Here is a 26,713-nt window from a genome sequence, read left to right on the forward strand (position 1 = left end):
TGGAACTACTTTCTTTAAACATAGCAATAATAAAGTTAACAGATATATTGTCTTCGTTCTGTATACACATTGACTAGTATACACAGTTTTCAGTAGATGTTAAATGATTATGTCATGCTAACCTGTGTATGTGTTAAAGAAATTTTCAAGCTTACAGGAACTTTTCTTTGTTTTGGTGACCTAAAACATGCTATTTAGAGCCATAGAACAACTTTTTTTAACATTTATTTTTAGAAACAATTTACTTTCCTCATTGTGTAATTTTTTTTAGGTTGGTTTGTAGGCTTCTGTTAGATCTTGTAATTAATATTGTCTGTATCTGTGAATATGACTTAGATGATCAAATAGCTCTTCTGTAATGTCTTAATCAAATGGAAATATATTTTGATTTATGTAGTAGATGTATTTTCAAAGGGAGTTTTATTTGTGAGTTAATAATTTTAAAATGTACTGTAGGAGGGGCGCCAGGGTGGCTCAGTCGGTTAAGTGTCCGACTCTTGATTTCGGCTCAGGTTGTGATCTCATGGAGCCTGATGTTGGGCTTCATGCTGGGCATGGAGCCTGCTTAAGATTTTCTCTCTCTCCCTCTACCCCATCCCCCCCCCCCAAAAAAAAGAAAAATGAGAAAAATAAAATGTACTGTGGGAAAATGTATTGAGTAAACTTGCTATTTAAAGGGATACTTTTGAAATTAAAAGGGTCTTCCACTAATGTATCATGTAAATTAATCTATAGAATTTTTGCAGGTACTAACTAAAGTTGATTTGTTAGCTCATTCACTAAAACGAAAAATGGTAAATGAGTAAGATTCTAAATATCTAGTTGAATATGAACTATATTAGTTAGAACTTTGATTTCATTTTGACAGACCCTAACACGTGAACAGAAAGAAGGAGCCTTCTCCAATTTCCCTATTTCTGAAGAGACAATAAAGCTTCTAAAAGGTACTGTGAATTTTAATGGATATACAACTGAAAATCTACAACTAGGATTTTATAAAAAATCTTTGCCTCTTCTGACCAAAAGGAGAATATAGGAAGTGTAAGAGAAATAGCTCTTCTTTAATTGCAGTTATTTCTACATCATCCTTTTTGATATTCTAACCGGTGTTTAACTTTAAATAATTGTATGTATTTGTCAGAAGTGTCAGAACAATTTTTTTTTTTTTTAATTCCTCTTTGCGGTAGGAATAACTGTAAATATCACTAGGTATTGTATTTTTAGGCTGACGTTGAAGAATCTGGGTTGTCATTTTCAAATAAAAATATTTTTTCCTAAAGCTAATCTTAAATATATTTCAATGAAATCTCATTTTACAGGTCGAGGGGTATCATATCTCTTTCCTATTCAAGTTAAGACCTTTGGTCCTGTATATGAAGGAAAAGATTTAATTGCTCAAGCACGGACAGGAACAGGAAAGACATTCTCTTTTGCCATCCCCTTGATTGAAAGACTCCAAAGAAATCAAGAGACAATTAAAAAAAGCCGCTCACCAAAGGTAACCATTACAGGGAGTAAAAGGTTTAAAACATTAATGGAAAGGGAAAGGAAGAATATACTGATCTTAAGTTCAAGTACCCCCAAGATAGAAAAGTTAGCTCTGTGGCATAAAGTAAAAATTAGATCCTAAAGCAAAAATTAGTTGATTTTTAACATAAATCTCAAGTAAAGTTGAATGAAGTGGTTATTTTGCATATGAATGTAATGTGTATGGATCCATAGATGTCTTTGATAAATGTATGTTATGAAGCCAGCATGTCTAATTTTAGGTATGTTTATAGTGAGTATATTTAGTGACCTTCTCTTCTTTTTTTTCAGTCTTGATCTTTGCTTTTAAACAATGAATTTGCTAAAGAGGTATTCATTTATTTAATCATTCAGTAATAATATCCTCTATTTCACTGGTTGACTTTTTAAGAAGAGATTATAGAAATGATTTTGTTAGTCCCTATGTTATTGGGGTACTGGAGATCTGTCTTAATTATAGTAGAGAACAGAGAGGACTTAGTGAAATTTTAACCTAAAATTTGATGTTTTCAGAACCTATATTCACTTTAAGGTTAATAAAAGTGAAGAAGAAAAATAATCAGTATCATAATTTGAACAGATATGTGACTAAAAGTAATTTGTTCTTTGAGACTCCTAAATGGTATTGCAATATGAAAGTAAATTCACATGTATTAATATAATTAAGTCATAATGGTCTTGGATTAGGTTGGCCAACAGGAAATACCTTTTTTTTTTTTTAAAGATTTTATTTATTTATTTGAGACAGAGAGAATGAGAGAGAGAGAGCACATGAGAGGGGGAAGGGTCAGAGGGAGAAGCAGGCTCCCTGCCGAGCAGAGAGCCCGATGTGGGACTCGATCCCAGGACTCCAGGATCATGACCTGAGCCGAAAGCAGTCGCTTAACCAACTGAGCCGCCCAGGTGCCCAGGAAATACCTTTTTTAGAGAGTTTTTTTCCTTAGGTGAAATTAGGAAAGACTGCAAGTAATAGAAATAGGACACGTTCCAACACTGCCTTAAAAAGCTTTTATGCTAGAAGGACATCATTGGAGAGTCCAGCTCCACCACTTCTAGCTGTTTGATCTTGGGCAAAACTCTTTAACTTCTCTGAGACTCAGGTTCCTCATCTGTACAATTAGGATAATAATGCCACCTCATAGGGTTTTTGTGAGGATTGAATTATGTAATTCACGTAAAGCACTAGTTCTGTGCCAGGCACTGTTTGAAGTGTAAGGAATACAGTAACTTAAATTAACGTAAATCCCTGTCGCCATGGAGCTAATATTTTAGTGCATGAGACAGACAGTAAACAAATAAATAAAGCATAAATATTTTACATGACATGAGCGCTAAGGAGAAACAGTTAAGGGAGGAGTGAAGCATATGAAAAGAGGGTTAAGAACCTCATTGAGAAAGTGAGTTTTGAAGAGAGACCTGAAGGAAGAGGGGAGGGGAGGGTATTATAAATCTAAGTTATTGTTCTTGTTGTCATTTGTGTTGTCTTTATTTTTTAATTAATTTTTGTGTGTGTATGTGCTCTGTCTTTAAATACTATGACTTTAATGTTGAGATTCCTAGTTTTAAATGCACCTTAAAAAAAAGTCTTCTCAGTTTGAATTTAGATGTTTTTAGAAAAGTATCTTTTTATTTTTTAAACCTCTTGCTTAGGTTCTTGTTTTGGCTCCTACAAGGGAACTGGCAAACCAAGTAGCCAAAGACTTCAAAGATATCACTAGGAAACTCAGTGTGGCATGTTTTTATGGTGGAACATCCTATCAAAGCCAAAGTGAGTAAATACGTATGATAGTAGTGCAAAGATCTATTTGCTACTTAAATCTGAAGAAATAATGTGAAAACATATATTTGATCTTTATATATTACTGCTATTTCTCTCCTCTCACAGTTAATCATATTCGAAATGGTATTGACATCTTGGTCGGGACTCCTGGTCGTATCAAAGACCATCTGCAGAGCGGCCGATTAGATCTTTCTAAACTGCGCCATGTTGTGCTTGATGAAGTGGATCAAATGTTAGATTTAGGTTTTGCTGAACAAGTTGAAGATATTATCCATGAATCCTACAAAACTGGTATATCCTAATTCAAAATAAACCCATTAGCAATTATCCTTATATTTAAAAGCTTACAAATTTTTTATTTCATAATTATTATTACATTGTCCCCAGTGTTCTAACAAAGCTAAAGTTACTTGGTTCCTGTTCTCTTCCTGAACAAGAAAGTACAATGCGACCTTTAACTGTTTGTTAGCTTCCTATGCTTTCCTTCATGTATTATTTTTAATAGTCAGTATATTTATTACTAACTCATTTTACTGATTTCTTTGCTCATTGTCCCTTTTTAAATTCTCACCTTTTTTCTGGGGTCAGTTTTCTTCATATTTTCCCGCAGTTTTGAAAGTTGAAAGTTTTAATAATTGTAATGAAGTTTGTATGTTCAAAATGGACCCCAAATTTTTAATTTTTTATGATTTCTTTGAAGTTTGGGGGGGATTTTCAGGAGCTGACTACATCATGGATGTTAAGAAAGCATTTGATTTTTTTTTGTTGTTTATTTAAGATTCTGAAGACAATCCTCAGACTTTACTTTTTTCTGCAACTTGCCCACAGTGGGTATACAAAGTTGCAAAAAAATACATGAAATCCAGATACGAACAGGTTGACCTTGTCGGAAAAATGACTCAAAAGGCTGCAACTACTGTGGAAGTAAGTAGCTTTCTGGCATGATAGATTGTAGCTTTTAGTTGGTATTTGAAATTTGTTGAAGCTAAACTTAAGTTTTGGGTACTAGTTCAGGCCAAATCCCATCCCTTCCCTTTCCCTTTCCCTTTCTTTCTAAGATTATTCATTTATTTGTCAGAGAGAGAGAGCACACACGTACAAGCAGGGGGAGTGGCAGGCAGAGGGAGAAGCAGGCCCCCTGCTGAGCAAGGAGCCTGATGTGGGACACATCCTAGGACTCGGGATCATGACCTGAGCTGAAGGCAGATGCTTAACTGACTGAGCCACCCAGGCATCCCCAAATCTTTCTTTTTGCCTTTAGTCAGTAAGATACCTGTGTATTTCTATGGTCTGAGACAGAGGAGTAGAATAGAATAAATCAGAGAAGAAAAGTATGTTAACAGACAAGTCCTAACAAGTGATATACAGGCAGCTGTAGAGAGAGACTTAAAGTATGTAGAAAAGGACAAAGGGGGCAGTTTATATCAATTTGAAGAGAATAGCACTGGGATAATGTGTTAAAAGCTTAGGTGAAAAAGTTAGATCTCCATCTCATACCCTATACCAAAAAAATTCTCAAAAGAATTTATTTTTTTAAAGATTTATTTAAGAGAGAGAGCGCGTGCGCATGGGGTGGGAGGAGGGGCTGAGGGAGAGAGAATCACAAGTAGACTGTGCTGAGCGCCGAGCCCAAAGTGGGGCTCGATCCCATGACTCCCAAGATCATGACCTGAGCCAAAACCAAGAGTCAGACACTTGACTGTGCCACCCAGGTGCCCCCTCAAAAGAATTTTAAAAAGTGAGCCATAAAATCATTTAAAGCAGTGTAGATGAACAGTTGATTTCAGGAAAGGGAAAGCTTTTCTAAACATAAAGTCAGAAGAAGATACCATAAAGGAAAAGGATAATTTTCACTCCATAAAAATTCAAACTAATAGTATATTTTTAAAAAAAAAATTAGGGGGGGGTGGTGCCTGGCTGGCTCAGTCAGAAAGTGTGACTTGATCTCAGGGTCATGAGTTTGAGTCCCATGTTGGATGTAGAACTTACTTAAAAGGAAAGGAAAGAAAACGGAAAAGAGATAGGAAAGAAAACGGAAAAGAGATTGGAATGGAATTAAGGTAATATTCGCATTTATGAAAGGTACCGTATACGTCACTTTCCATTTAATAGATGTATGTATATGTGTATGTGTACGTAAATAAAAATAGTCTAAATAAGCAATAGTATAATGTATAAGTACAGTGGAATGGTTAAAAAGAATGAATTTGGGGGCGCTCGGGTGGCTCAGTTAAGCGTGTGCCGTCAGCTCAGGTCATGATCCCAGGATCCTGGGATCAAGCCCCGCATCAGGCTCCCTGTTCAGTGGGGAGACTACTTCTCCCTCTCCCTCTGCTGCTCCCCCTGCTTGTGCTCTCTCTCTCTGTCAAATAAATAAATAAAATCTTTAAAAGAGAGAGAGAGAATGAATTTGAGTGGCAAAAACTAAATTATAAAATGATACATATAGAATTATACTGTATATATATATCTAGAGATCATGACCTGAGCCGAAGGACAGACACTTAACTGCCTAAGCCACCTGGGCGCCCCTAGAGTTATACTATATTTTCCAAAAAATAGACAAATAATGCTAAATGGATTCTTTAGATATTTATGTAAATGTATAGAGATAGGTTGGAAAGAGAAATATCAAATTACTGGTAATAATCACTTCTGGAAAAGAGAACTTATAGTACAGAATAGTGAAAGGAAGCTAGCTTTTGTATTTTGTAATGGCTGAAAATTTTCTTTCTTTCTTTTTTTTTTTTTAAAGATTTTATTTATTTATTTGACAGAGAGAGAGCACAGATAGGCAGAGTAGCAGGCAGAGGGAGAAGCAGGCTCTCCACAGAGCAGAGAGCCCGATGTGGGGCTCGATCCAAGGGCCCCGGCATCATGACCTGAGCTGAAGGCAGACGCCCAACCGACTGAGCCACTCAGGCACCCCTGGCTGAAAATTTTCTGGGAGTAAAATGTATCAGTGAAAAAAATTTATTAAGGATATTTTCGACCATATGCAGAAATTGAGTATTTATAAGGGACCTGATGTACCCATCACCAGGCTTTAAGGATGATCTTTTCTAAACCCCCATACCTTCTTCATTCCTACCTTTTTTTTTTTTAAGATTTTATTTATTTATTTGTCAAAGAGAGAGAGCACAAGCAGGGGGAGCGGCAGGCAGAGGGAGAAGTAGGCTCCCCGCTGAGTAGGGAGCCGGATGTGGTGTTCGATCCCTGGACCCTGGGATCATGACCTCAGCCGAAGGCAGCTGCTTAACCGACTGAGCCACCCAGGTGTCCCTCATTCCTACCTTTGAAGCAATCCAGTCATCCTTTCATTTTCATGTAATTGTATATAATTTTTAAAGGATAAGTATTCTTTTGGGGCACCTGTGTGGCTCAGTCAGTTAAGCATCTGCCTTCGGCTCAGGTCATGATCCCCAGGGTCCTGGGATCGAGCCCCACATCGGGCTCCCTGCTCAGCTTCCTGCTCTGCTGCTCACTCTCCCTCTGTGCTCTCCCTCACTTTCGCTCTCACAAATAAATAAAATCTTTAAAAAATAAATAAAGGATAAGTATTCTTCAAAAAACAAAACAAAAACCACAGTTATTATCACAGTAGGAAAAACCCAGTGCTGCTTTAGTATTATTAAATATCTAGTATCCACATTACCCTAGTTGTCTTTTTTTTTAAATAGTTTCAGTCTGGATCCAAATAAGATCTTTAAATTGCCACTGGTTTGGGGTGCTGGGGTGGCTCAGTCGGTTTAAGCGCCCAACTCTTGATTTCAGCTCAGGTCTTGATCTCAGAGTTAGGACTTTCAAGCCCTGCCTACTTAAAAAAAGATAAATTGCCACTGGTTTATTTTTCTCTTAAATCTTTTATAATGTACATGTTCCTCTGTCTCTTTTTTCTTCCAATTTTTTGTTAAAAGGAAATGATCATTTTTGAAATGATGAATTTCCCACAGTCTCAATTTAGCTGATTTGCATTTCTGTGGGTATTATTTAACATGTCCCTCCACCTTCATTTTCCTGTGAATTGATGGTTGGATTGTGAGGCTTGATCAGATTTAGATTGTTTTGTTTTGTTTTTTTGAGAATGGGGAAGAAGCAAGACTTTGTCATAGGTGGTACAAATGATTCTTTGGTTTCTTCTTTGTTCTTTTCTATTTTCTAGGTGCTCTGTAATTAATATGTATTACATTTTAAAAACAATTTTTTGAGATACATGTTAAAATGCACAGATTTAGAATATACATCAGTTTTCCTCCAACATTGTTTTATTTATTATTATTACTGTTTTAAAAATTCTTTACTTAAAAATCAATTTAGTTAACATATACTGTATTATTAGTTTCAGGGGTAGAATTTAGAGATTCATCAGTTGCATGTAACACCCAGTGCTCATTGCGTTAAGTGGCCTCTTTAAAGCCCATCACCCAGTTACCCCATCTCCCCATCCACCTCCCCAACATTATTGTTTTAAAGATTTTATTTTTTTAATTCTTTTTACTTTTATTTCATTTTATTATTTTTTAAATATTGTATTTTGTTATTTGTCAGAGAGAGGGAGAGAAAGAGCCTAAGCAGGGGGAGCAGCAGGCAGAGGGAAAAGCGGGGAGCCCGAGGCGGGACTCAATCCCAGGACCCTGGGATCATGACCTGAGCAGAAGGCAGACACTTTTTGACCGACTGATCCACCAGGTGCCCCAAGTCAAAAGAGTTTTACAGTGACCACTCATATAGCCACCAGCTAGATCCTACCATTAATATTTCACTATATATGAATTTCACTTTATATTTCACTTATATCCATCTTTTTTATTCCTTTCATATTGCAGAAATGAGCATAGTTCCTCATAAGTACTTTAGCATGTATATTGTTAACTAGAGTTCGATGTTTTCAAATTTTTTGAGGCAAAATTCACAAAATTAAATAAACTGTATATAACATCTACAATTGAGTGTTTGTACATACGTGATGTTCTGCAACCATAGCTTCTCTCTACTGCCAGAACTTCATCACCCCAAAAGGAAACCCCATAACCATGAAGCAGTTAGTTCCTCCCCATTCTCCCTTTTTCCTAGCCCCTGGCATCACCAATCTGCTTTCTGTCCCTAGGGACTTACCTATTTTGCATACTTCATATAAATGTGATCATATAATATGTGACTTTTTGTGTTGGGCTTCTTTTAGTTAGTATATTTTTGAGGTTCATATAACATTTAGTTTTTAAAAGATAAGATTTACATACAATAAACCCAGAATTTTAAGTACATTTGTTCAGTTTCGACAAATTCGTAACATGTGTATCACCCAAACCCCTACCCAAATATAGAAATATTACCATCATCCCAGAAATTTCCCTCATGTCCCTACTCAGTCAAGTCCCCCATCCAGAGATAGCTACTGTTCTGATTTCTTTTCTTTTTTTTTTTTTAAGTGGGCATGGAGCCTGCTTAAAAACATGGGGCTTAAACTCACTACCCTGAGATTGAGACCTGAGCTGAGATCAAGAGTCAGCCACTTAACTGACTGAGCCACCCAGGCTCCCTTGTTCTGAATTTTTTCTACCGTAGATTAGCTTTGCCTATTCTAGAGCTTGATATAAATGGAATCCTGTGTGTATTCTCTTTCTGTAAGGCTTCATTTACCTAGCATATGTTTTGAGATTAATCCATATTGTTGCATGTATCAGTAGTTGATTCTTTTCTCTTTTTTTTAGCTCCTTTTAATTATTGAATAGTATTACATTGTATAAATATACTACAATTTGTTTATCCTTTCACCTGTTGATGGCCATTTGTATATTGTTTTTAAGTGGGTTTGGGGAGAATTGTTTTATTGTATGCCAGAAAGGTCGATTCTTGAACAAATAGAAAAAACATATACAAAATAAGTCTTTTTCACTAATTTTAATGAAACAGATACTTGGTATTTTCTTTCCTCAAAGCATTTGGCCATCCAGTGCCATTGGTCTCAGAGGCCAGCAGTTATTGGAGACGTCCTTCAAGTCTACAGTGGGTCTGAAGGGAGGGCTATTATTTTCTGTGAAACCAAAAAGAATGTAACTGAAATGGCCATGAATCCACATATAAAACAGGTAAGTATTTTCTCATGCTTTCTCTAATTGAGATTATAGGGATGATTCATTGAACAAAAATACTGTCCTTTGTGGACTAGGTTTGATAATCTTTTTTTTTTTTTTTTTTTTTTTATGAGAGAAAGAGAAGGGCGGGGAAGAGAGAGCATGCCTGGGGGTACAGAGAGAAAGGCAGAGGGAGAGGGAGAGAGAGAGAATCCCAAGCAGGCTCCCTGCCCAGTATGGAGCCCAGCAGGGGAGGCTTGATCTCACGACTCTGAGATCATGAGCCGAAATCAAGAGTCAGACACTTAACCGACTGAGGCATCCAGGCACCCCAAGATTGTCAGTTTTAGAATTGAGTCTAATTCAGAAGGAAGTTATAGCCAGCCTGTCATGATCTTTTAAGTCAGGATAGAAGTCTACCCATTTTCCTGAGAAGGCTTTTTTAAGACTTTGCATAATGTGATCTTGAAAATATAAAAGTGAAACAAAATGAGTTTCTGTGAGCAAGAGGGGGTAGTATTTTAAAGTTGTGTTATAAAATGAATCACAAATATTTATTGAATGAATGGCTCAGAATACTAAGTCTATATGTCTTTTTTAACTTTTTATAGTAGAAAATTTTAAACATATACAAAAGTTGACAGTGTAATGAACCCCTGTGTATTCATTCTCCAGCTGCAACAGTTATCCTATTTCATCCACATGCCCACTCACTTCCTGCTCCTGAATTATTTTGATGGAAACCCTAGATAACGTATTATTACATCCATAAATAATTGGATATGTGTCTCTAAAAGAAAAGAATTGTTTTTGGGGCGCCTGGGTGGCTCAGTCGTTAAGCGTCTTCCTTCGGCTCAGGTCATGATCCCAGGGTCCTGGGATCGAGCCCCGCATCGGGCTCCCTGTTCGGCGGGAAGCCTGCTTCTCCCTCTCCCACTACCCCTGCTTGTGTTCCTGCTCTCACTATCTCTCTGTCAAATAAATAAAATCTTTAAAAAAAAAAAAAAAAGAAAAGAATTGTTTTTTTTAAAGATTTTATTAATCTATTTGACAGAGAGACACAGCGAGAGATGGAACACAAGCAGGGGGAGTGGAGAGGGAGAAGCAGTCTTCCCGCCGAGCAGGGAGCCCGATGTGGGGCTCGATCCCAGGACCCTGGGATCAGGACCTGAGTCAAAGGCAGACACTTAACGACTGAGCCACTCAGGCGCCCCAAGAATTTTTTTTTTTTTTTAAACTCAATACTGTTAACCACATTTATTTATTTTTTATTTTTTTAAAGATTTTATTTATTTATTTGACAGAGAGAGACACAGCGAGAGAGGGAACCCAAGTGGGGGAGTGGGAGAGGGAGAAGCAGGCTTCCCGCCGAGCCCGATGCAGGGCTCGATCCCATGACCCTGGGATCATGACCTGAGCCGAAGGCAGATGCTTAACGACTGAGCCACCCAGGTGCCCCAATACTGTTACCACATTTAAAAATAACAGTAATTAATATCTTCAAATGTCAACTAGTGTTCAGATTGTCGATTGCCTCATGATTGTTTTTTCTTTTATAGTTTTTGTCTTGAATCTGGATCCAAATAAGATTCGTAAATTGTGTGATTTCATTAAGTCTCTTTAATATATGGATTCCTTTCTCATCTATTTTCTTTTAAACATTTTTTTAAAGATTTTATTTATTTATTTGCCAGAGAGAGAGCACAAGTAGGCAGAGTAGCAGGCAGAGGGAGAGGGAGAAGCAGATATCCCGCTGATCAGGGAGCCCGATGCAGGGCTTGATCCCAGGACCCTGGGAGCATGACCTTAGCCAAAGGCAGATGCTTAACCGACTGAGCCACACAGGCGCCCCTCATCTATTTTTTTTCTTAGAGCTTTTTTTGTTGTTTAAGAAACCAAGTTTCCATAATCTAGAGTATTGCTTCCTTGTGGCATCATTTAACATGTTCCTCTGTCTTCTGTATTTTCTGAAAATTTGGGTTGGTTTGTTTAATTAGGGCAAAACTATGTTATAGGAGTATATAATGTGTAGCTCGCTCTCTTTTTGTGATATTAACATCCATTGATAGTAATGCTATCAGTTCTTATGTCAGTATCTGTCCAATCATTTCTGTTGTTTGTGACTTGTTATCTAGTAGATTCCTGAAGAAGGGCTTATGGAAATAATATTGCCTGTTAATAATAGCATATTTGTAAATTTATACCTGAAAACCATTTGGCTAGATATTAAAATTCTTGGTTCATGTTTTCTTTCCTTCATTGTCTTGAATATATTTTGCCATTGTTTTGGGGGTAAAGCATTCTGTAAAAAGTCTGATTCCAGTCTGGTTTTTTTTTTTTCTTATAATATTTTGCCTTCAGGCAAAAGACTTTCTAAATTTTTCTTTAAAAATCAGGGGCCCCTGGCTCAGGTTAAGTGTCCAACTCTTGGTTTCGGCTCAGGTTATGATCTTATGGGTTGTGAGATTGAGCCCCACATCAGGCTCTGCACTCAGCGGGGAGTCTGAAGATTCTCTCCTTCTGCCCTTCCCCACACTCGCACAGGTACTGTCTCTCTCTCTCTAAAATAAATAAATCTTTAAATCAGTAGTTTTTTTTTTTTTAAATCAGTAGTTTTATTTGAATGTATTTTGTATTGTTCGTGGTCACTTTTTGTGGGTACCCTGTAGCTTCAAATATATTTTTTAATATTTCAGCAAAATTTTCTTGAATTATAATTTTTTGGTGTTTGGTTTGTCTGATTGCCTTTTTTTTTCTTTAGGTCCTCTTTCTATGTTGGTTTCTTTTTTTTTTTCTCTTCTTTGTCACTTTATCTCAAATCCTTTTCATCTCTTTATTTCACTTTTTCAAGATTTCCTATTTTTAAGGCATTAGCTCTTATGTTTGCTCAATCTTCTATTCCTTCCGGTAAAGTCTTCATTTGTGAAGAGTCTTTATCTTTCTGCTTCTTGGTTGAGTCATTTCACCTCTTTTTTTGTTTTTCTCATTTTGATTTTTCTTGTTCTTTCATGTATTATTTAAAAATTTCTCTTAGCTTATTCAGACACATAATGTTATACTTTCCATTTGTTTTGTTGGGCATGCCTTTCTAGAGCTCTTTCATGATTTGTGGGGATATTATTCTGCTTATTTTTTCCCTCTTCTAATTACTTTTTGTGGGATTCAGCTGTGGTCTTTTTAATTAAGTTTTTAATTTTATTTCCAGTATAATTAACATACAGTGTTATATTATTTCCAGGTGTACAGTACAGGATTCACCTATTCTATGCATTACTTAGTGCTCATGATGATGAGCATCTTTAATCCACATCATCTGTTTCACCCCTCCCCCAACTCTCCTCCCCTCTGGTAACTATCTGTTTGTTCTCTGTATTTAAGAGTTTGTTTCTTGGTTTATCTTTCTCCCTTTTTTTCTTTTTTTTCTTTGTTTATTTGTTTTCTTAAATTCCATATATGAGTAAAATCATACGGTATTTGTCCTTCTCTGACTCATTTCACTTAGCATCATACTCTCCAGCTCCATCCATGTTGCAAATGGTAAGATTTTGTTCTTTTTTTATGGCTGAATAATATTTCATTGTATATGCATACCATATCTCCTTTATCCATTCATCTGTCAGTGGACACTTGGGCTGCTTCCATAGTTTGGCTGTTGTAAATAATGCTGTAATAAACAAGGATGCATGTATCCCTTTGATTTAGTGTTTTGTATTTTTGGGGTAAATATCCAGTAGTACAATTACTGGATCTTAGGGTAGCTTAGGTAGCCTCTATTTCTAACTTTTTTTTTTTTTTTAAAGATTTTATTTATTTATTTGACAGAGAGAGAGACACAGCGAGAGAAGGAGCACAAGCAGGGGGAGTGGGAGAGGGAGAAGCAGGCTTCTTGCGGAGCAGGGAGCCCGATGTGGGGCTCGATCCCAGGACACTGGGATCATGACCTGAGCCGAAGGCAGATGCTTAACGACTGAGCCACCCAGGTGCCCCTTAATTTATTTTTTAATTAACATAAAATGTATTATTTGTTTCAGGGGTACAGGTCTGTGGTTCATCAGTCTTACCCAATTCACAGCACTCATCATAGCACATACCCTCCCCAGTGTCCATCACCCAGCCACCCCATCCTTCCCACCCCCCTCCACTCCAGCAACCCTCAGTTTGTTTCTTGAGATTAAGAGTCTCTTATGGTTTGTCTCCCTCTCTGGTTTCATACTATTTTATTTTTTCCTCTCTTCCCCCATGATTCTCTGCCTTGTTCCTCTAATTCCACATATCAGCAAGATCATATGATAATTGTCTTTCTCTGATTGACTTATTTTGCTTAGCATGATACCCTCTAGTTCCATCCACGTCATTGCAAATGGCAAGAGTTCATTTTTTGATGACTGCATAACATTCCATTGTGTGTATATATATATATATATATATATTCCACATTTTCTTTATCCATTCATCTGTCGATGGACATCTAGGCTCTTTCCATAGTTTGGCTATTGTGGACATTGCTGCTATAAACAGTGGGGTGCACGTGCCCCTTCAGATCACTACATTTGTATCTTTGGGGTAAATACCCGTATTGCAATTGCTGGGTCATAGGGTAGCTCTGTTTTCAGCTTTTCAGGGAACCTCCATACTGTTTTCCACAACGGCTGCACCAGTTTGCATTCCTACGAACAGTACACAAGGGTTCCTTTTTCTCTACATCCTTGCCACCTGCTGATTCTTGTGTTTTTGATTTTAGGTATTCTGACAGTGTAGGGTGATATTTCATTGTAGTTTTGATTTACATTTCCCTGGTCATGAGTGATATTAAGCATCTTTTCATATGTCTGTTGACCATCTATTTGTATGTCTTTGGAGAAATGTCTGTTCATGTCTTTTGCCCATTTTTTAATTGGATTATTTGGGGTTTTTTGGTGTTAGGAATTGTGATCTTTACTATTGCTCATTTTTAGGTGAAATTAATCTTTTTTTTTTTAAGTTTTTTTTTTTAAGTAATCTCTATACCCAACGTGGGGCTCAAACTCAACCCTAAGATCGAGAGTCGCATGCTGTACTGACTCAGCCAGCCAGTCACCCCTTGGGTGAAATTAATCTTTATGAACTTTAAATGGGGAGGCATGGGTCAGAATAGTTTTCAAGCTTCACAGCTGTAGAGCTGCTACTTCTGTTATTGTTTGGTGTGTAAATTATATCTCAATAAAGCTGTTTAAAAAAGAAAAGATCTCCTACTTTCTGAGCTCTGGCTGTCTTTTCCCTCATTTTTATCTGGATCTTCTTTTCCTTTGCTTCTGTGATCCCTGGCATCCTCAGTTTGGATCCTAGCTTCAACCCTTTCTCCTTACTGTGGGGCTTTGTCCTGGCAAGGGAGCATTGGTTTATAAATTTTGAAAGTTCATAAAGGGTCCAGCTGCTCCAGCCTCTTTCAGACCTTACCTCTGGATCCTGACAGTCGCCCTTCAGTGTACAAAAACTCTCCTAGTTTCAGCTGCTATTCTCAAATTGGTCCATTGTGCTTTCTAGGGATTATCTGTTCTTAGGACCAGCGAATCTCCCCCCTGCCCCATATATACAGGTCTTGTCCCTACCTGCTCATGTTTTGGAAATCATGAAAATATTTGTCTCTTACTTTTGTCATAGATGTCTGTGGATTTTTAAGTTTGTTATCCTAATTGCTCCGTTTGTTTTTATATGGGAACTGGAGATTCAAAGACTATGCTGTCGACATCTTCCCCAGTATTATTTTAACTGATTATAGTTTTAGCTCTTTATACAGTATACACGGACGACAATTGCTAAATAGTGAAAGTGATCAAGGGTAGTTGATTTACCTTTCCTGTTACTGCTTTAGAACACTCAGCAGCAATAGTGTTGCAGAAGCTATTGTTTTATCTCATAGGGAGGACTTGCCTTGCTGCAAAGACTGGGTGAGAATGCCCCTCTTACTGGATGCTAACCAGCTTCTATGGTTGAGAGCAGTGCAGTTTCTCCTCTGCTGGTTTATTGTTTAGGTAAAAAGTAGTAGTAGCACATCATTATAAGTGATACAGGATTTTAGGGACTAATGGGAGAATTTTAGTGGTTAGTTTCTTTTTTTTTATTTTTAAATTGTGATTTTTTTCTTTTTTTTTCTTTTTTCTTTTTTTTTTTTTTTAAGAATTTATTTATTTATTTGAGAGAGAGAATGAGAGACAGAGAGCATGAGAGGGAGGAGGATCAGAGGGAGAAGCAGACTCCCTGCCAAGCAGTGAGCCCGATGCGGGACTCGATCCCGGGACTCCAGGATCATGACCTGAGCCGAAGGCAGTCGCTTAACCAACTGAGCCACTCAGGCCCCCTGTAATTTTTTTCTTAAGGTCAGGTTTTACCAAAACAATGCTTTCTTTTTTTTTTTTTTTTTTTAAGATTTTTTTTTTTTTTTTGACAGAGAGACAGCGAGAGAGGGAACACAAGCAGGGGGAGTGGGAGAGGGAGAAGCAGGCTTCCCGCTGAGCAGGGAGCCCGATGGATGTGGGGCTGGATCCCAGGACCCTGGGATCATGATCTGAGCCGAAGGCAGACGCTTAACAACTTAGCCACCCAGGTGCCCCAGAACAATGCTTTCTTAATTCTAAACAATCACATGCATACATACACACACCCACGCATGCATGCACACAAACTTTTGGAAAATAATTTACTCATAAGTTGGAGACCTGGAAACCATCACTGGTAATATAAATGTATTATGTCCCTTCTTAGGACTAATTATCAAGTGAAAAAAATCAGTGTGTCAAATTTTTTTTAAAGATTTTATTTATTTGACAAAGAGAGACACAGAGAGAGAGGGAACACAGGCAGGGAAGTGGAAGAGGGAGAAGCAGAAGCAGGCTTCCTGCTGAGCAGAGAGCCTGATGCGGGACTTGATCCCAGGACCCCAGGATCATGACCTGAGCTGAAGGCAGACGCTTATCGACTGAGCCACCCAGGTGCTACTGTATCAAATTATTTATTTATTTATTTATTTATTTTAAGATTTTATTTATTTATTTGCGAGAGAGAATGAGAGAGAGCACGAGAGGGAGGAGGGTCAGAGGGAGAAGCAGACTCCCGGCTGAGCAGGGAGCCTGATGTGGCACTCGATCCCGGAACTCCAGGATCATGGCCTGAGCCGAAGGCAGTCGCTTAACCGACTGAGCCACCCAGGCGCCCTGTATCAAATTTTTTAAAAGTGACTTTGAGGGGGGGTAGGGGAATGGGGTAACTGGGTAATGGACATGGGGAGGGCACATGATGTAATGGGCACTGGGTATTGTGTAAGACTGATGAATCACTGAACTCTACCTCTTAAACTAATAATACATTATATGTTAATTGAATTAAAAAATTTTTAAAAAGTGGATTTGAAAATTTTACTATGAAAAACCATCCAATTTATTTTAAAGTATGTTTATGACTTAAAACACCAGTAAGGTAATAATGTTTCCTTTCTTGAGCATTTCTATTATTTTGGGTTCTGTGATATCACAAAGGTTTTCTTCCTTCTCTGGCTAACCTTTCTCAGTTTTGTTGAGGTCTTTTTGTATTTTTTTTTTTTTTTAAGATTTTATTTATTCATTTGAGACACAGAGATAGAGAGAGCATGAGCAGTGGGGGGAGACAGAGGGAGAGGGAGAAGCAGGCTCCCTGCTGAGCCAGGAGCCTGACATGGGGCTCGATCCCAGGACCCTGGAATCATGACCTGAGCCGAAAGCAGACGCTTAACCATCTGAGCCACCCAGGTGCCCCTCTTTTTGTATTCTTGTTCATACTTTAAATATTGGCATTCCTCACAGATCTAACGTCTGTACTTGTTTCTTCTCATTCGATGGATTCTTCCTGAGCATAGTGATTTATATCACAGACTTTGGAGTCAGACATATTAGGGTTTAAATCCCAGTTGTATTACTAGCTGTGTAACCTTGAAGTCACTCCATATTTCTTTGCCCATGTTTCCCTTTTAAAAAGTGATATTAATGGGGCACCCGGGTGGCTCAGTCAGTTAAGCATCTGACTCTTGATTTCAGCTCAGGTCATGATCTCGGTGGTGGGATCGAGCCCCCTGTCAGGCTCCACAGAATCCCTGTTTGGGATTATCTCTCTCTCTCTGTCCCTCCCCACTCTGCTCACATGCTCGCTTGCTTACTCTCTCTCTCTCAAAATAAATAAATAAGTGATACTAAAAATAAATTTTTTCCACTTTTAAGGTTTAAATGAAGTCATTTATTTAAAGCATTTAGTACAATGGTTTTCTTAACAGCAAGCAGACAATAAGTATAGAAATAAAGAAGTATAGCTACATATGTAGATGCATATAACTAATCACTCCTGTGGCTCTTGTGCATATGCTGATAATGTTTAAATCTTTTTCCAGGTTAGCTCTGTCTCCAGAATCTAGACCTATGTTTATCCTACTGGCCACAAACACCGCAACCCATTATTGGGTACCTAAAATTGAATTCATTCTTTTCTATTTTCCTATACCCATTCTGTCTCCAACATTCTCTATTGTTTTGTTTTTGGTTTTTTTTTAAGATTTTATTTATTTATTTGACAGAGACAGCGAGAGAGGGAACACAGCAGGGAGAGTAGGAGAGGGAGAAGCAGGCTTCCCCCTGAGTAGGGAGCCCAGTGCGGGGCTCGATCCCAGGACCCCAGGATCAGGACCTGAGCCAAAGGCAGACGCTTAAAGACTGAGCCACCCAGGCGCTCCCAACATTCCCTATTGTTAAATGGTACATCTACCCATAGACTACATCAGAAATCTACACATCACCCTTGATTTTTCTTCCTTACCATTTGCTGTTCAGTTAACTACAAAGTATTTTTGGATTCTATCTCCTATGGTTTAAAATAGTCCGTTTCAGGGGCGCCTGGGTGGCTCAGTCGATAAGCGTCTGCCTTCGGCTCAGGTCGTGATCCCAGGGTCCTGGGATCGAGCCCTGAGCAGGAAGCCTGCTTCTCCCTCTCCCACTCCCCCTGCTTTTGTTCCCTCTCTTGCTGTGTATCTCTCTGTCAAATAAATAAATAAAATCTTTAAAATAAAATGGTCCGTTTCTTTTTTTTTTTTTTGAAGATTTATTTATCTTAGAGCAAGTGTGAGTGAGAGTGGGGGGAGGGGCAGAGGGAGAGACTCCTCAGGCAGGCTCCCCATGACCCATGAGATCATGGCCTGGGCCGAAACTAAGAATCAGACACGTAACTGAGCCACCCTGGCACCCTCAAAATGGTCTATTTCTTTCTTACTACTGTTTCAGAAGCTTGAAATCTAGGAGTCATGTATAATGTTTCTTTCCTTTATATTTCATTTCTCCTCCCTTCACCAGCTCCTCCCAATTTCATCTACCAATAGTTCTTGAATTTATTTATGGCCTAGTCCCTACTTACCTTTCCAGCTTCATTTTATCATACTTTCTCCTCATTCTGCATGCTCTCCATACTTGCCATGTTTCCTCTCACCACAGGGCTCTTGAACTTGTAATCTTTCTTGCCTAGCAACTCCTACTCATCTTTCAGATAAAAATTCAGAGCACCACTTACAGGGAATTCTTCCTTGCCCCAAAATAGGTCAGATTGTCCTCTTGTAAATGTTCTTTGCCATGGGGTGCCTGGGTGGCTCAGTCAATTGAGCATCTGACTCTTGATTTCAGCTCAGGTCATCATCTCAGGGTTGTGAGATCAAGCCCCATGTCAGGCTCCATGTGGAGCCTGCTTGGGATTCTCTCTCTCTCCCTCTGCCTCCCCACTTCTCCCTCTCTAAAAATAAATCAATAAATGCTCTTTGCCTCTTAGACTGGTACAATATCAGTTACACTTGTTGGCTAAATTTATTTGCATGCCTCATTATTTGATTAGTTTCCATCTCCCCTACCAAAGTATAGACTGTGAGGATGGAGGCGATCTTATTTTTGTTTGCTATTTTATCCTTAGATCATGTTGTAGATCACTAAATATTTATTGGATGAATAGATGGGCATTGCCACTACCTTGGTGAGGCCACTGACCTCTTTTGGATTTCTACAAGAGCCTGCTACCAGGGTCTCCCTGACTTTTGCCTTTCCCTTTTCTAATACATTCTACACATTATAACCAGAGTGTTCCTTCTACAATGCAAGTATGTTCATGATAATCTCCTGCTTCCAGTCACTCAGTTCATGTTGTCCGCAGGATTAAATTCATATTCCTTTCCAGCTTCATCTCTCATCACTTTCCCCTTTCACACTATGGTTCAGTAATATTCATATATTTGTAGTTCCCAGACACACTGTTTATGTATGAAATTTTTTTCTGCCCAGAACTCCCTAGCCTCCTGCTCTTCCTTTTACCTACTAGTTCTTATTATATGTCAGGTCTTACCTTCAGTGCTGACTTCCCCTTAAACAAAATTAAGTTAGGTTTCCCCCTTAAGTATTCCAGTAGCACCCTGCACCTGGTTAAAGTACATATCATACTATACTGAAAATGCCTGTCAACTTGTCTGTCCCGGGGTTGTTTCTTTATGATTGTTCCAGAATCTGGTGCATAGCAAGTACTCGGTGAATTCACTCATGAATGCATTAGGCTTAGTTACTAAGGTTAGGGTTAAATCATTGTTACGAACCTTTTAAAACATTAAAAAAATTTTTTTAGGGTTAGGGTTAAATCATTGTTATGAACCTTTTAAAACATTAAAAAAATTTTTTTAGAGATTTTATTTATTTTAGAGAGAGCGAGCAGGGGGAAGAGGCAGAATGAGAGGGAGAGAGTGTCAAGCAGACTCTGCACCAAGCACAGAGCCTGACATGGGGCTCAATCCCAGGACCCTGAGATCACGACCTGAGTCGAAACCAAGAGTTAGCTCCTCAACCAACTGCGCCACATAGGCACCCCTGAACTTTTAAATTTTAATAGCTAGAATGCTAGGACATTAGTTTGTAATAGAAAAATTATTTGCAGTACAAATAGAATATATCAATTGTATAAAAATAGGTTCAACCTCACTAAATATTACAGAAATGTAAATTAAAACAACATTGGGAAATCATTTTTGCCTATTAGATTCACAAAGATTATAATGATTCATAATATACATGGATGTAGGGTATGGATGAACTAAAGACTCGTAAATGTTGAAGAGTAAATAGGCACAACCCTTTTTTTCCTTAAGTTTATGTATGTATTTAAGTAATCTCTACACTCAATGTGGGGCTCAAACTCACAACCCCCAGATTGAGAGTTGCATGTTCTTCCCACTGAGCCAGCCAGGTGCCCCCCACCCCCAGAACCTCATTTTACAACACGGTTTTGCAATAGCTATTAAAATGTTAAATGTTCATAATTTTGACCTAGAAATTCACCTTCTAGATATGTGTCCTCCTGAAATACACATATACGGGGACGGGGTGGGCGGGCAGAGATACAAGTACAACATTGTTCATACAATGTAGTATTGTTTCTAAAGGTGAAGAAAACTTTGGATATGATCCAAATGGTCATCAATAGGATAGTGCTGAAATAAATGGTACTATATCATATGATGAAATCATATACAGTTTTTAAAAAATGAAGTAGAGTTCTAGATGTGGAAAAATAGCTAAGATAATTTGTAAAGCAGGTTTCAAAACTGATTATGTAGTATGATCCCATTTTATAAGTAAATGCATAAATTATAGTGTATGCTGTTACATGTGGGTTGTGTATGTGTGTGTATGTTGGGTTTTTTAAAGATTTATTTATTTATTTATTTGGAAGAGAGAGAGCATGAGCAGGGGAAGGGGCAGAGGGAGAAAGACGCAAACTCCCTGTTAAGCAGGGAGCCGGACGTGGGCCTCGATCCCAGGACTCTGGGATTGTGACCTGAGCCAAAGGCAGAGGTGCTTAACCCACTGCGCCACCCTGGAGCCCCTGTATGTGTGTTTTAAAAAAATATATCTGGAGGAATATTCACCAAACTGTTAATGAATTACTAGGAGGCTGATATTGAGGGAAGCTTTTACATCTTGTGTTAAATATTTTTTTTTTTGTAAGATTTTATTTATTTGACAGAGCATGCACGCACAGCAGGGGGAGTGGCAGAGGGAGAGGGAGAGGGAGAAGCAGAGTCCCTGCTGAGCAGAGAGCCTGACACGGCTCGATCCCAGGACCCTGAGATCATGACCTGAGCCGAAGGCAGGTGCTTAACTGACTGAGCCACCCCAGCACCCTGTGTTAAATATTTTCTGTAACATTTGGTCTTTTTGAATGATAAGCATGCATTACTATAATTATCAGAAACTAAGAATATTGGGGCACCTGGCTGGCTTAGTCAGTGAACCGTCTGATTCTTGATCTTCAGGTAATGAGTTTGAGCCCCATGTTGGGTGTAGAGATTACTTCGTTAAGCGTCTGCCTTTGGCTCAGGTCATGATCCCAGGGTCCTGGGATCAAGCCCCACATCGGGCTCCCTGCTTGGTGGGAGGTCTGCTTCTCCCTCTCCCGCTCCCTCTGCTTGTGTTTGCTCTCTCACTGTGTCTCTCTCTGTCAAATAAATAAATAAAATCTTTAAAAAACAACAACAACAAAGAGCACAGACTACATGGTGTTAGGGTGCTATTAATTACAAGTGTGAGTTGTACACTTACTTTTTCCCTTTTTTCAAATAGAATGCCCAATGTTTACATGGGGACATTGCACAGTCACAAAGAGAAATTACACTGAAAGGCTTCAGAGAAGGTAGTTTTAAAGTTTTGGTGGCAACCAATGTGGCTGCCCGTGGTTTGGACATTCCTGAGGTTGATCTGGTGATTCAAAGTTCTCCTCCCCAGGTAAGAAATGAAATTTTATTTAGGGAATATAAGAACAGCTGTGTAAATTGCTATTTTATTTATAAGATATTGCTTGGGATATGAAAAATATGTTATCTGTTCTTGCTGTTAGCCATTTTTTACTAATGTAGTGTTAAATTGGTCAGAATCTGATGCCTTAGCAAATGATTAACTTCTTTATTTGGATTTGAAGCATGGAATCATGCAAAGGGATTATAAAAAGTTGTCATATGAAGAGCCCTGGGATGAGGTGGATAAAAAGATTTTAAATCCTATTCCTTTGAATCCAAAAATTCAGCATAAAATTTCTTCGGGATGTTGAAAGAGCAATAGGTTTGAAATAAAAATGTTATCATTGGTAGTAGTAGTTTTGTTATTGTTAGCGTTATTATTTGGTTGTTGGAATGACTGTCACTTGCCAGATTTTTTTTTTTTTTTTGCCAGATTTAAAAAAATGTATTGCCTCTTTTTATTTTCAGGATGTTGAGTCCTATATTCACCGTTCTGGACGAACAGGTAGAGCTGGCCGGACAGGGATTTGCATATGTTTTTATCAACCCAGAGAAAGAGGTCAACTAAGATATGTGGAACAAAAAGCAGTAAGTAGAATTAAATTATTTCAGTCTTATTATCTAAATGATGTCTTAGAAAAGAGTTCTTTTTATATTTGTTCTCACAAATAGATGCTTACAACTTTTCTCAGTTTAAGCTGCATTTGGATGTGAAGCATGTGGAGAGCTAAATTTATAGGAGCTGCAAGACTTTGTTTTGATACAGCTTTTATTGTGAAGACAGAAGAGCTGACTTTCTCATTTTTCCCTTGAGTTTCTCCCTTGATTCTAAAATCAGAAGTGCATTGTGATTTCAGTATCTCATAGTCTAGCATTATAAAGGGGTGACTGCCATAGTCTTGGTGTATTTGTTAAGATTATATTGAGTAATGATGGTACATGGCCAGTTTCTATAAGAAATTATATACATTTTTTTGGCTTGTTTTGTGTGTGTGTGTGTGGTATTTTACATTTTTTCCTATTTTCATGATGTGTTTTTTTTTTTTTTTTAAGATTTTATTTATTTATTTGAGAGAGAATGAGACAGAGAGAGCATGAGAGGGGGGGAGGATCAGAGGGAGAAGCAGACTCCCTGCTGAGTAGGGAGTCCGATGCGGGACTCGATCCCGGGACTCCAGGATCATGACCTGAGCTGAAGGCAGTCGCTTAACCAACTGAGCCACCCAGGCGCCCCATGATGTGTGTTTTTAAACACTATTTCATCTACTTTGTAAAATGAGATAGGGTAATAAGAAAAAAAAGTTGATAGAGGTGATGAGCATCTTTTTTCCTTTTTTGTAATCAGCTTTATTTTGCAAGTGAAATTTCATGATTGTAACTAAGGGCAATTAAATTTTTTTTCTTCTTCCTAGAATTTGTAATTGATGATTTATTAGAAAAAGCAGGTCTTTTGATCTACTGGGGCTTGGAAATCTTTAAGTCCAAGAAATGGAAATTCAACAAACTATATGAATTTAGGAATTAATTGTAAAGACTTCCATTTTTCTTTAATGTAATTCTTTCATTTTCAGGGAATTACTTTTAAACGTGTAGGTGTTCCTTCTACAATGGATTTAGTTAAATCTAAAAGCATGGATGCCATCAGGTATGCTTTCTGAACTTGCTGAATAAGTTTTTCTTTTGTATTAGGCTATTCATCTTTAAGCTCTCCTAGTTCAAATATCAGAAAACTTAATCACCAGTTTTACCAGCAGACTTTTAGTTATGTTAAAATACGAAAACGTTGCTCTTTCTTTTCCCATTCATTCTCTTATCTTTAATCTTTTACCTTTGTCTTGACCAAGAAAATTTACTATTTTTAAACCATAGGTCTCTGGCTTCCGTTTCTTATGCTGCTGTTGATTTTTTCCGACCATCAGCTCAGAGATTGATAGAAGAGAAAGGGGCAGTGGATGCATTGGCTGCAGCATTAGCCCACATCTCTGGTGCATCAAGTTTTGAACCACGATCTTTGATCACCTCTGATAAGGTAGAAATCTGTGAGAAAATCATGTATGATTGAGAAAAGATTAAAATTGAACCATAGATAATCCATCTATCTGAGAGAAAGACAGGAGACTTTCACTTTGCACAGTACTGTATTAACTAAAACTTACACACCAGACCCTATTCTTTATTTTGTAAGTTGCATGGAACCATGCAAATCAAAGCATAGATTCTGTGCATTTAACACAGTGCCATGCAAAGTTAGGATTACCTGTATATGTTGAGCGGCTATGTGTGTGCGGGTGGGGTATGTGTGTAGTTTGACACCACCTTACCTGGCCCCCCTGCTGGGTTAGTATCAGATGTCAAAACAAACCACACCAGACCCATTGGTTGCAAGTAGTTCAAAGATTTACTACTCATCAAGGTATAAGTGAGGAGAATCTCTGGATAACAGGACCTCTCAGCAAGAAAGCTCTCTGATGTCTGGGTGGGGACAGAGAGATTGAGAGAAAGAGGGAGAGTTGGTGGAAGAGGAGAACAAAAAGGTCAGGGCAGGTAAACTTGCATGTGACAATTTGGTATAGTATATGGGAGTACATCTGGGGTGTCTAATGTTTTCTCTCTGGCAAGTATTGATGGTTTAGTCAAATGTAATTTTGCTGGGGGTGACTTCATGTGTCCCAGCTCTCCCCCGACCCCCTGCCACTATGTATCTTTTTTTTTTTTTCTTTTTTTTTGAGAGAAAGAGCTTGAGCAGCGGGGGAGAGGGAGAATCCCAAGCAGGCTCCACACCCAGAGCAGAGCCTGATGCAGGGCTCCATCCCACGACCCTAAGACCAGAGCCTGAGCCGAAACCAAGAGTCAGATGCCTTAACTCACTGAGCCACCGAGATGCCCCCCCCAACAGCGTATCTTTATTTTTTATTTATTTTATTTTATTTATATTTTTTTAAAGATTTTATTTATGTGAGAGAGAGAGCATGAACTGGGGGAGAGGGAGAAGCAGACTCCCCACTGAGCAGGGAGCCTGACACGGGGCTCAATCCCGGGACCCTGAGATCACAACCTGAGCCAAAGGCAGACACTTAACAGACTGAGCCACCCAGGCGCCCCTCACACTGTGTATCTTTATTTATTTTATTATTATTATTTTTTAAGATTTTTATTTATTTAAGAGAGAGAATCAGAGAGAGCGAGCACAAGAGGGGGGAGCGGGAGAGGGAGAAGCAGACTCCCCACTGAGCAGGGAGCCTGATGCGGGACTCGATCCCGGGACTCCAGGATCAACGACCTGAGCCGAAGGCAGTCGCTTAACCAACTGAGCCACCCAGGCGCCCACACTGTGTATCTTTAAAAAACATCTGGATCCTCAGATTTGTGAGATTGAGCTCCATGTTAGACTATGCACTCAGCATGGAGTCTGCCTGTCTCTCTCCATCTGGCCCCCTGCCGCCGTCCCCATGCACGCACTTGTGCATGTGCATGTGCTCTCTTTCTCTCTTTCAAATAAATAAAATCTAAAAAAAAAAAAAAAAAAATTCAGGATCCAATTCAAGTTCATATGTTATATTTGGTGTTATGCTTCTCTTAATCTGGAACTGTTTTCCCATCATTTTTTATTAATTTGATTAATTTTTTGAAGAGTGTAGATTAGTTGTGTAGATCAGAGTCTAGAATTTCTTACCTGGATTTTTCTGGTTTTCTTTTCATACATCATTTAACTTTTGCCTTTATTCAGCCTTTCCTATAAACTGGAAGTAAAATCAAAGCTTGATTTTACATTCAGTTTAAACCGTTTGGGCCAAAGTACCCTTATGGGTGATATTATGTACTTTATACCATATCACAGTAGGAGGCATATAATGTCAGATTGTTCTAGTACTAATAATGCTTAGTTTGATCACTTGTTTACAATGGAAACTGCCCTATAGTCCCATTGTAAAGGTATCTTTTACTCTTTGTAATTAGTGATTTGTGGGGTAATGCTTTAGCAGTGAGCAAGTACCCTTTCCCTAGTAACCCACCAAGTACTTTTTTTTTTTTTAAGATTTTATGTATTTGAGAGAGAGTGAGCAAGAGAGAAAGCACAAGCCACAGGGAGAGGCAGAGGGAAAAGCAGATGCCCCGCCGAGCAGGGAGCCTTACGCGGGGCTCGATCCCAGGACCCTGAGATCATGACCTGAGCCAAGGGCAGATGCTTAACCGACTGAGCCACCCAGGTGCCCCATCAAGTACTTCTAAAGAAAATACTTAAGCCATATCTTTTAGGAAAATATTAAGATAGCCTTTAGAGCTAAGAAGTACCTAAGAGATCATTTATTCCCAACCCTTATCTAATAAAAGAATCCCTCTTTGGCAGATGGGTTATCTTAACTTCTGATTAAATATCTTAGAAACTGTATTAGTGGTACTTCTTTGACATCATCTCTTATCACTCTGTCCTTGCTTGTTTCGGCTACCCTAACCTACCTGTTACTCGAACATAAACCTACTCCTGCACAAGACCTTTGCACTTGCACTGTTTCAGATGTT

General features: G+C 38.4%; 1 protein-coding gene across 2 annotated transcripts in view; it reads left to right on the forward strand.

The window, feature by feature from the left end:
- LOC118018049 (ATP-dependent RNA helicase DDX50-like) overlaps positions 1 to 26,713 on the forward strand; it is a 38,188-nt gene that overhangs the window by 6,556 nt on the left and 4,919 nt on the right. For both annotated transcript variants that reach the window (XM_035016530.1, XM_035016526.1), the window contains 10 exons: positions 869 to 944; positions 1,320 to 1,498; positions 3,178 to 3,295; positions 3,413 to 3,598; positions 4,086 to 4,231; positions 9,247 to 9,396; positions 22,020 to 22,181; positions 22,661 to 22,780; positions 23,764 to 23,837; positions 24,062 to 24,221. In XM_035016530.1, the coding sequence (XP_034872421.1) occupies positions 869 to 944; positions 1,320 to 1,498; positions 3,178 to 3,295; positions 3,413 to 3,598; positions 4,086 to 4,231; positions 9,247 to 9,396; positions 22,020 to 22,181; positions 22,661 to 22,780; positions 23,764 to 23,837; positions 24,062 to 24,221 (1,371 nt within the window). The remainder of the gene's footprint in view (positions 1 to 868; positions 945 to 1,319; positions 1,499 to 3,177; positions 3,296 to 3,412; positions 3,599 to 4,085; positions 4,232 to 9,246; positions 9,397 to 22,019; positions 22,182 to 22,660; positions 22,781 to 23,763; positions 23,838 to 24,061; positions 24,222 to 26,713) is intronic.

The sequence above is a fragment of the Mirounga leonina genome, unplaced genomic scaffold, assembly GCF_011800145.1.
Source record: "Mirounga leonina isolate KUSES-001 unplaced genomic scaffold, KU_Mleo_1.0 Mir_106, whole genome shotgun sequence".
Classification (NCBI taxonomy): domain Eukaryota; kingdom Metazoa; phylum Chordata; class Mammalia; order Carnivora; family Phocidae; genus Mirounga; species Mirounga leonina.